Genomic DNA, 11556 nt, shown 5'->3' on the forward strand with positions numbered 1-11556 from the left:
TGCGGTTGTAGGAACCAACAGATGGGACAAAAAGGTTCATTATTTCCTAAATAACGTTGGCTCAGATGCTAAGCTCTCTCTTTTTTATTTATGTATTTTTTTGCAAATGGTGAATCACTAAATATAAATGCACAAGCTACAAATGTGTAGTAAATGGTTATTAGATATTTTCTTCTTTTTTAGCATCATCAAATATATTTTTAGAGCACCTGTAGAGACACCAATGACAACAGCAACAAAAATACAAAGTGAGGACACGTGGCCACGCAAACTTTTTTGTTTTTTGTTTTTATAACTTCTTTGTTGATAAGTCACACATATAAAACTCACTTCAATCTGAGGCTGCAAAATGTCATTCATGCTCGAAATGTTCGCAGAGACTTCACAAAACTATTTCACGATAGTCGGGTAAAGAAATAACCTCTTACAATTTTGTTTGCATAGCATGAATTTTCACATGAGGGATTTTTTAAGCGTATTTTTGTGAATGTTGTTGTAAAACCTTCCCAGGTGCACTGTGTATTGGTATTCACTTCGCTATGAGCACTTCCTGCATTATCCTTCATCTTGCTAACAGACACTCGTGATCACTCTCCAAACGCTTCTGTTCATATGTCCTTTTGGAGATCACATGGTTCACATAGGGTGTATGGCAAAATATATATGTATATATTCTTTTGTTTTGTTTTGACAGTGATGTCATTAGCCCTGTGCTTCCTTTTCATCTTTTGTTTTCATGCAAACAAATGAGAGCTTAACAGAAATCAGAAGAACATAAAAGAGACAACACATAATTTCTCAAGTCAGCTTGGTAAACTATAGAACAAAGCTTGTAACTGCAGAGTTTTCTTTGGTCTTAATTTCATATTAAAACTTTAATTGAAGGACCGCATGTTTTTTTATTCCTTGGGAACTTTGACAGCCCTTGTGATTCATTAGATCAAAACTGGATCAAATATGTCTCTAAAATTTTGATCAATATTGTTTTCATTAAAATGCTCACTTGATATTTGGCCATGCACACAGTCCTCTCAGCAAGACGAGGTCTTAATACTGTGCGCCTGGTGATACACAGGTAGTTAAACACATCCATCCAACCTGGGTACGAAGTTTCCCTTTTTGTCATTTTCAATAAAGCTGAGACAGTTTAAAACTGACGAGGCTGAAATACAAAATTTAGATTATTTTCAGCAACAGTGCAAACATCTGCAGTGATGATCAGAAGGAAGGCAAAGTAGCACTAACAAATTGGGCATTTATTTAGCCTTCCTCTTCATATCTATGGACACCGTCGTAATAGGAGTCATCAGTGATTATATTCCGCTGCAACAGGATGAAGGTAAACTTTATGAGTCTGCATATACTCTTTACTACACTACTATTCAGTGTGGCGATATTTTACAATTTACATATATATAAATATATATATGTATTCAAATTCCCCTTCAAATGCCACCACGAGATCAGAGTTACATAATGAGCCTTTTAACCTCAAGGCTTTCAATGCTACGCTCTCAAATTCTGCATATTAATCCAGAACAGCAGAAATAAATCTGTCTGTCACACGGAGACCGAGAGCTGCTTTTTTTCTGGGAGTTGAAAATTAGACCTCGGTGTGTTTTGCATCTGTCTGCACGTGATGGTGAACCATGCGCAGGCCCAGTGGTGTCACATGAATTAAGGCATTGATAGAGGCACTAGAACAGCGGCGCTCGCCTCTGCAGAGCTCGCTTAACTGTAGCTTAGTGTCAGCGACGGAGTTGCAGAAGATTAGACGAGGGTCACACTGCTGTACTGTACCACCACCGTCCCGCGACACTGCGACCCATGGCAGAAAGTCAATGTTTGTTTGAAGTCTGGACCTCAACACTGCTACCTTAATATGGACTAAATAGCTCAACATGTTGGGCTCTGACACAAACAAATGCAGCTACATGGCGACTCAGTCGAGTTCATTTCAACAGAGCTGGGAGCAAAAAGAAAATGTGAGACAACCGAAGCAGGCAGTGAAACTCCTCCGTTCTGTTACATTAAACATCACCAGTAGCCCTGTTTTACAATAATCACTGATTATTTTAAAGTATTCTTTCCTCTGCCAGCAGCCATGCATAAAAAAAGCTCTTATGGCTGTCTGGTAATATATACTGTGTATTGCTACAAAATATATGCATATGTGGATGCAGGAATGGCAAAACGAAGATACTGAAGCAAACACACGAAATACGAATCTGTGGTTCCGATGACTTCCATAAACCCAGAAGCTGCACTCAAAAATAAAACCCACGTTCTTTCTCTCTTGTACACGCGTCTGCGCCAAATATTACAGCATAACTGTATGCACCATGAACATATAGAACTGAACAACAGTAATACATTAACATTAAAATGGTATTTCAGCAAAGAGCTGGAAATGTTTCGTAATCATTATATCATTATATACATTCAAGATCTCAGTTGCATTCCACTCTGAAATTATTGCACAGTAAGCCACTGTGGGCTCGTCATGGTCTCCCCCATATACCCCTGTATAAAAATAGAACAACAACATTAACACACCAAACAAGTCTTCATCTTTTTGTTTATAATTGTTTCCGTTCTTTTTGACAGGCCTGGGTCTGCAAACAGAAGCTGTGTGCCACCGTGTGAGCTTTAGTAGTGTCTCTTTTCAGTAATTGCCCCTAAGCACGTAGAATATCTTTTCCAAACCAATTTGCTTTTCCCTCATGTTTGCTCCTCTCAATCACGATGGAAAGCTTCCCGCTGACCGCCGTCTCCTCCTGGACTTCTTCAGCCAGGACCAAACAGTAGGGATTTTTGGCATATCTCATCACCACTGACCCAGAGCTTTGGCACTCCAGAGAGTCCAAGATGAGCATGAGGAGATTCAAGAAGAATACAGTGGCTCTCATAGTCCAACGTAGCTCATAGAGCAGCCGATCTCTCTGGAGAGAGCAGTGAGAGTGAGTACAAGTGCGAGCGTCGAGTCCAGAGGGTTCGGTTAGACAACAGTTTCTACACCAATCAGCTTTGGTGTGAGGATTCGTGGCGTTATTCCATTGTTGAGGTCCTCCTCGAACTCCAGCAGCTGGCCCATAAAGTTGAGGTTCGGGGAGATGATGGGCCTTCTGGTTTTGACAAACTTGTAGGCGTCTGTCATGGTCATCCAGGTGTGCTTCATCAGATAGGCTATCACGATGGTGGCTGAACGAGACACGCCTGCCTGGCAGTGGATCAGGAGGCCCAAACCTGCTTGATGGGCTTCCTCTGCAGAGAGGAACATTGAAACAATTAGAGCATAGTTGAGTAAATGCTTTGTTCCATCGGGGGAAGTTTAGTCATCACATTTGGCAAGATATCCACAACATTTCCTTTGTGAGCAGCAGTCAGTCTCGATCTGGTTTTTGAACCTCAGTATTATTTTGGTACCAACTGAAATTAATCTGTAGCATGTATAGTATTGATAACTTAGTGCTCAGTTTCACACCTATTCTGCGATCAGATAGTTCTTCATTAAAATTATAATTTGGCCAGATTTGGGGGAATAGCTTTTCCTAAACAATACAATCTAAAACTGGAGTTTAGATTCTGATATATACTTTTAACATTTAAGCACAGTATCTTTTGCAAAATTACACCCAAAAAAACTCTCCTTAAGGGAAGAAGTAGAACAATGTATCTATCCATTTCATACTCATTTCTATTTAGCTTCACAGCAGACTGCCAGCATGTATTGGCCAAAAGCACCCAGGAAGCACCCAGACAGAGAAACATATACAACAACAATGTAGGCCTACGTTACATTTAGGAAGTTTGCAACAGGCAGTTTTTAACCAGTGACCCCTGGTCTCATTATTGCCTTGTTAAAAGAACTCTGCTTCAAGCCGACAAAATCGATTGAAACTAAACTCTAAATTATTCTTTGTTTTAATTGCTGAACGCTCTCGAGTAGACTTGACATCGTCTTGAAAGTCACAAGACACGTGTGTTAGCTTACACTTCTGCAGTGAAAACAGTGGAGGTTTTCATACCGATGAATTCAAACGCCTCCTCAAAGTACTGCCGCAGGTTCTGCTTGTTGCTGTCCGTGGCGGGCAGGCACTTGTAGACGAAGCATCCCGTGTCGTAGTGGAAGAGCGGCAGGTGGGTGGTCACGTTTAGGATGTAGCCGATGTTGAAGCGCTGCAGCAGGTGGATGTCCTGAGCGTCGTGCTCGTTCCCCAGATAGAGGAAGGGCAGGATTGGTGTCATCTCCGCGTTCTCTATGTCCGGCGTGGAGGGCAGGGAGTGAGGTAGAGGGCCGGTCCGGCCAGCAGCAGCACCGGGGTCCTCGTGAAGGTGCAGCGAGTGTTCACACAGGTTCTCATGGCTCTGCCTGAAGCAGCTCAGGCCTCCTGTGAACACCAACAGAAAGATTGTGACATATGCTCAAGGTGCAGTGTTACGCTTTGTGTTTGGTAGACAGGGCATGCAGGAGGTCAAATTATTTAGCTCATACATAAATAAAACTGCCAAAAGTCAATTTCATATTTGCTTTTTTTTTTTTTTTTTCTGATTGCAAATTGGATCTTGTTGGTCTTCTTGCCATGGATCATTCCCACTGGAGCCCTCCATGCTAACAATACATGCACCACGTGGCACACGTTACAACTGAATAGGAGAATCAAGCTTTGCATACACGCCTGATAAAAGCAACTGCCGTTAACGTGGTCGAAACCTCCACATTTACATTTGGTTGTAATTTGCATGTCTCCATTTGGATAATAAATCAATATCAAGGAATCTGCAGTGTTTTCATTTGCAACAACTCATTTAAAAAAGGAGATGAGCGGCCCAAATAACGACTTTAACGGTCTCCACTTGCTAAATCACACAAGAAATCCCCCTCGTTAATCTGCCGGTAAACGGGCATAATAAATGTTTAATATACTTCTCACTTGACATCTTCAACTCTCCTGATAACTGGTTTGCACCTGTTGCTAGTGATGCCATGGGCCAAAGTTTCACTTCAGCACAAGAGTTGTGGGGAGGGGTGAAAGTGTGAGACAAACAGAGTATCGGTTCATGTATTGTTCACGTTGAGTTGACATCATGCCATGTGAGGTCATCTCACAACTTCCCCCCTGGTGACCAGACAGGTGGGTTCACCATAAAACAGCCATTGTTAACATGAACAAAGACATCAACCTGATGTTCTGCTGGTAGTGGAACAGCGCTCGTTGTCATGGGATGTCGTGGTAGTACGTACTCTGTGGTAAATATAAGAAAGGGAAGTCTATACAGGCCCTCTGACAACAAAGTCAACAAGAATTTGAGGTTTTGATAATAATAGGGGGAATTTCGACAGATATTGATGTTTTTTCTTCACACAACTGTATTTATAAAGACCATTTTATCGGTGTTTAAAAACTCCACAATCTCTCAGAAAACCTTTCGAACAACACAACATATTTACTACACATGGTGTTCAGAATGCCACAAATAAATGAACAATTAGAATTTCTGACTTGATATGAACAGACTTCATCTTAGTGGTTAAATAGAAAAAAAATCTTTACAAAATCTTAAATGTTTTTGCGCACTTTTGTTCAGAAACATTTCCATTTTATTACCTAAATGTGTTGTTGTGTTGATAAACGGTTTCTCAGAAACAGAATAACATTAGTATTCATTTGTATTCAGTATATCCTATCTCTGTTTTGGTCTCAACCAACTCCTGAGAGAAACATCTGGCTCTTTAGCTGCTGAATACTCCCTACGTTCACCAGCTAGTCGCTACTTCTGTCTGTCCCTTGGGGTGCAGTGTGTTTACCAGAGCTTTTACCCAGAAAATTAGGTTGATCGAAAACAGTGAGAGAGGAAAAACATTAAATGTTAAACGATAAAACCATCCAATGAACTAAACTACCCGCCAAACTATGAAACATTTTAGTTTGCTGCTGCTGTGATATTTGGAAGCCAACATCTTATGGATTGCATCAACAAACAGTGAACTTTCTATTTTCAAACCGAACTACAGTCTTTTTTTTCAGGTCCAACTCAGCTGACCGTGTCGACATGTTGTTTATGGCATTTCTGACGGATTAAATTAAAGTTGATATTGCTCTTGGCTCCAGTGGGCAGAGATGCAATTTTTTTGTGTTTCCAGTGTCGCAGAGTATCACGCAACAAACGTATTGCAATCATTCAAGGACTACGACATGCTGGTAACTGAGCAAATACAGAAGTAAATTGTTTAATTGCATTTCTACAGGCATGGTCCAAATATGTCACTATTAATACTGCTTGTAATAACAATGCCCTGCCCACTTCCCCTTGACAAGGAATCCTCATACGTAAATGAAGAATGAATCACCTCAGTAGTATTAGAAGTATTCATTTAAGCATTGCAAATATGTTCCGCTCGGGGATGGTTTTGTTTTTATGATTTGGTAAAATTGTCACCATTGATTGATACATCCAAAGTATTTGTTTATCAGACCTGTGATGTAGGAGGTCATTCCGGATCTGAAAAGGGACTTTTGATATAGATAAAAGTCAAGTTGAGCCAATTGAAAGAGGAGGTCTTGCATTTTGCAAACCACAGGAAGAAAGACTGAGACAGTCTGCCTGTTCCTCCTTCACACACACACACCGATGCAGGATGAGAGACCGGAGAGGAGCCTCGTCCATCAAAGTGCACAGGAGGACGAGAGGACGGAGACAAGAAGAGAGATCAAGGTGCTGTGATCTCACGGCTAGACGTGTAACACCCGGTTCTGTTTCTCCTGTGTTCCGTGTCTCCTGTGTTCCGTGTCTCCTGTGTTCCGTGTCTCCTGTGTTCCGTGTCTCCTCTGTCTTAATTGTTTAATTCCCTGCACCTGCCCTCAGCCACTCTTGTCTCGTTACTGTCTGATGTCGTACACCTGTTTCCCGCCCTATATATTGTGTCAGTCTTTCCCTTGTCTGCTGTCGGATTGTCGTCTATGGTTCCGTGTCCTTTTCCCGTCGTCCTGGCCGTGTTCCTGATCCTGCCTCCTGCCTGCCTGCCTGCCCTGACCGATGATCTTCTGCCTGCCCCTTTTGGACCTTGTTTATTTTGCAGCAGTTTTGCCTCATTAAAGAGTGCTTTTTGTTATTTATATTGCGTCCAGCCTGTCTCTCTGCGCCTGAGCCTCACCCCGTCACAAGGACCTGACAAGATGTTGACTGGGAGGCATTCAGAAAACACTCAACACTGCTCCTGCTTCAAACACACACACACACACACTAAAGATAGAAAAAATGGCAGCAATCCAGGGTCTGCCATCTCAATAGGCTGCTTTATTTACTAAACAGCTGCTCTAACTTCCTGCTAAATGCTTAATTAGTGCCATATCGAAAGCTGGCGAAGAGATTGTGCATATGTTTACGTATGAGGGATTTAGATTGAGCGCCCTCGGGCTTGATTATACGTGCAAAGCTGTTGCGTGTGGTAACTAACCAGTGAAATGTTTCAGACCAAAGCTCACATGGTGATACAAGTAAAACCAGTTTGTGTACAGGTAGTGCTCAGTGACCAAAACAATAAAGGTTAAGTGATCAACAGGCTTTACACAATACATTGTTTTTCCACCACAATAGTTTCATATCCAGTTTATTCAGCCAATAACCTCCCACTTCTAAACCATACTTTCTTTTCAGATGTCTCAACTGATTTACTTCCTCCAGAGACAAACTAAAGCCCTTGAAACTGTGGTTTCTCTCCCCTTTTTCAGCAAATCAGCATTATTTATAAACCTACTTTGGTGTTACCTTTGAGGATGATGGGGTCCTTGCCCTCCCTCCTCAGTGACTCCAGGACCACATGCAGTGGCTGGGAGAACGTCAGCCGGTTGGGGTCCATGGTGCTCTCATCGTAAACCACGATCTCTTTGGAGAAGATGCCCTTATAAGAGTCCTTGCCCTGGCGGCAGGAGATGAGGTCCAGCACAGTGATCTTGCCCTGCTGCAGCCGCCGCCGGCTGATCTTGTCGGAGCAGTTGATGTGCACGGCCCCCCGGATGTGGCTCTTGTTGTACTCCATGAAGGGCCGGCAGTCGATGATGACCGGCACGGGCCCCACGGGGTGTCCCATGGGGCAGCAGGTCATCCGTTTGGCCAGCTCGTTGGGGTGGATGACCCTCACGCATGACAGGGCCTTCGGGGTGCCCGGGGCGAGACTGGGGGTGCTTGATGCTTCGTGGTTGCTGACCATAGAGGTGGGAGGCCCGGCATAGCTGAGATTAGGGCTGCTTGCACTCACCTGGCTGTGGTTGATGCTCTGGTTGTCCTTCTCATAGGTAGTCACTGAGCAGCAGCTGGCACTGCTGCATCCACACGACAATGAGCGCGTGGAGCCCTTGGATGAGGGCATATACGTTACAAGATTGGCCGTCGCCCGGATCTTCACCACAGTGGTGCTGATGACGGTATTGTTGCTGCTGCTGCTGGTGGTGATGGAGTCCAGGTAGCTGGTGTCCAGGCACAGTTGGAGTTCCTGAGGTCGGATCGGCCTTGGCAGCGCCACCACAATTCTGTCGTCAAGAGGAGATGGAGGCATGGGGACGCCGAGGGCTGGACGGTTACGGAGAAGTCAACAAGCCGCTCTGTGGGCACAGATATGGGACAATATGAGGCGAGGATGGGAATATTTGAGAAGACCAGGGTCAATGTATTCTGCATCACTGATTCAGATCAGTGCTGTGAATGAAGGAGGAGAAGGCCCAAAGAGCAGCCTCCTGGCTTATTGATCAACATGCAAACTAGAAGAAATGGCCACCAAAGTCAAACATTAGGAGTGTCAACACCTGCGGGCAACACCCAACTTGGTGGGAAAATGTAGGCGTGAAAGACCGGCCACTAATAATAAACAGTGAAATCATTACAGAGTCTTGTGTAACTGAATCACTTAGAGTGTAAGTAATATGAATCATCCTCCACTCCAGATACTGTACTGTGTGCGTGTGTGCGCGCGCGCGTGTGCGTGCGTGCGTGCGTGATGTTGAATATTTCATCCCAACTCTGCTCTGTCTGATCCAAAGCTTTTATAACAAGAGAGGAAAAAAAAGAGAAAAAGAGAAAATACTGCATCAACGCTGCGCCGCAGTCGGGTCTCTCCCCCAACTGGAAAAGTCGGAGTAAAAAAAATAATTAAAAAAAGAAGAGGGGAGGCAATTCCTTTTGATCGTCAGCCTGAGCATTTTAAAACCATGTCAACCCGGCATATTATGTAAAGACAACCCGCCCAGCACTGCCTGTCCCAGCCATTGCCGTCCTTTTAGTACTGTGCAGGTTGAGCCCAAGCAGATGTCATTCATGGACACATTCATTGAAGAAACCAGCATGAGAACGTGACGAGAATGAGATACGGCTTTCGGGAGGAGACGAGCTGATCACATGAGCCGAACACTGTATGGAGGAAATGTAATTTCACAGCGCTGTAGGCTATACATTAAAAAACAAATTACAAAATAAAATCAAATGGTTGCATTTCAAGGTGGGGATTGTTACTTTGACGCAGTGGTGCAATATAATAAATGAAACAGCTGGAATAAAACACTTAATTCATATCATAAAAAATAACAATATAGAATACATATCAACAAATAAACTACTAATCTACTCAAAATGGTAGCAGTCATTTGGTATTCCTGTTCATTAATAATAGAAGGAAATATCTATGACAGTGCATTTCAAAAACAACTTGTGCCTTTTACACTCATTCCAGAACTTGTATTTCAGCTTACCCGGTGTGTGTCGCGGTGCACTGTAGACGGATTTATGATCTCCGCTCGGTGACAACGTTGCCTCCATTCAGTCCGTCCCAGAGTTGTGGATCGGCAACATTTTTTTAGTACTTTTACCCTGCTCCCCAGAAATAATATTGAAGGAAGTCTACCAGCCTACAGAAGTTGCGCAGCGGGATTGACGCGAGTGTGCGCCAATGCGCGGCTTCATTAATATTAAATCTGATCCTTTTTTTACAGTGAGGTCCCGCCCTGCGGTGGGCGGGATTTGGCCGAGATGTCTGCCTCTGTGGCTGGGTGGAGAGGAGGGGGATGTCGCTTGAACTGCCTTCGGTCCCACGAACGAGCGGGGATGATGTCACCGGCAGCCAATCAAAAGTCTCTCCTGGAGGCTCGCGGAAGAAGACACGGTGCCTTCACGTGCTGCTCGAAACGCTCACCGTACAGCAAAATGGAGCTCTATTATAAGAATATAATAGAATAATATAATCGATGGGTGCAGAAGTGGCAGATGAAATTAAAGTAAAAGCCCATTTGATATGCAAATGATGTTTTCAATGATGCGTCACATACATCACGTGACACTGAAGACATTTTCAGATGTGACAAGAAACACACATGTGTAATTATGAGAACTAACCCGCAGGGTCCTGTATTGAACATGATAGCTCCCTGGCACAGTCATAGTTTACGTGGGACTATTGTTACTGCTATTAGTAATAAAAAAACAATCCATTGTTCCTCAGTGAGCTAAATATCATCATGTTAGATATCCTGCCAAATGATAGTTAAAGAAATAGGCAAACATTCAGGCCAAAACTGTGACTTACATGGAAGAGGTAACATCAACTACATTTAATGAAATTAAAACAAAATCTAACACCTGTTTCCAATAGGTCTTTAAAATTAACTATCGCCATGTTCTTTGTCTGTTCATTCCCTGTATATTTCCTCCCTCTTTCAAATGAATCATCTGCAGGCCTGTGGAGCTTGCTTGACGACATCTGCACCTTTATAAACAAACAAACCGCTTCTACATGTTCAAATTCCGTCAGCTGCACTTCTCATATTGCTTTGTCTTTCTAGTTTTACTCAGGTTAAAATTACACTTCATTCACGAACAGTGCACACACATGATCTGGATATAGATGATATGCATCTATTTAGGGAAGGTTTTACTTGCACTTGTTTTGTTAGATACTGTTTGTAGTGTTAACACAACATTGTAATGTTTTGTTTTATGATGTAAAATGTGTCCGCAGACATTTGCTGTTTGTCGAGGGGACAAGTGCAATGGTAACTTCCGGGGTTGGTCTACAAAAAGACATTATCCCTGCAACACTCTATTCTCGGTTAAAATAACAGAACTTTAAGGACATAGGCTAAGACATTTCAGGCAGCCGTGAGTCACACGTCTGACAGATTAGAAGTTTGCTGCTTCATTTCCTCACATACTCTTTTTTTTCACTTAAAAACATAAATGTACCTTTCTTTTTAAAGCTCTAAGGATACATAATGGTTATTTTAAAGAGAACCCTGCTGTGACTGTAACTGTTAGAAAAAAATTACGATCTTGCATGTGTAAGACACCAAAAGAGACCTGTATCTGAGATAGAGAGGTAAGGTTATTGGTCGTAATTAATACTGACGGTGTCTTTGGCTGAGGAGCCATTCAGCAACTGCCAAACTAGCTGGCTGTACAGTCCCATATGACAGGAGGACCCATGTTGCAGTGAAAGGGTCTTGCTGGCATCAAACCCCAAATATAATCAGAGCTCTCTATTTATCCTCTTTGGCAAACTGAAACAATGCA

The 11556-nt window shown here is 42.9% G+C and overlaps 1 protein-coding gene across 2 annotated transcripts; it reads right to left on the reverse strand.

Moving 5' to 3' along the window:
• Window positions 1–269: 269 nt before the first annotated feature.
• LOC130191520 (dual specificity protein phosphatase 10-like) lies at window positions 270–9907 on the reverse strand. Of its 2 annotated transcripts, XM_056411136.1 has the most exons (4): window positions 9744–9907; window positions 7771–8603; window positions 4029–4391; window positions 270–3264 (listed from the first exon to the last, which is right to left on the reverse strand). In XM_056411136.1, the coding sequence occupies exons 2-4, from the start codon at window positions 8555–8557 to the stop codon at window positions 2999–3001; spliced, it is 1416 nt and encodes a 471-aa protein (XP_056267111.1). In that variant the 5' UTR covers window positions 8558–8603; window positions 9744–9907; the 3' UTR covers window positions 270–2998. The 2 variants fall into 2 exon arrangements, with proteins under 2 accessions (XP_056267111.1, XP_056267112.1); XM_056411137.1 differs by lacking the exon at window positions 9744–9907 and having other exon boundaries at window positions 7771–8838.
• Between the last annotated feature and the right edge of the window lie 1649 nt (window positions 9908–11556).

Source organism: Pseudoliparis swirei, unplaced genomic scaffold (genome assembly GCF_029220125.1).
Source record: "Pseudoliparis swirei isolate HS2019 ecotype Mariana Trench unplaced genomic scaffold, NWPU_hadal_v1 hadal_129, whole genome shotgun sequence".
Classification (NCBI taxonomy): Eukaryota; Metazoa; Chordata; class Actinopteri; order Perciformes; family Liparidae; genus Pseudoliparis; species Pseudoliparis swirei.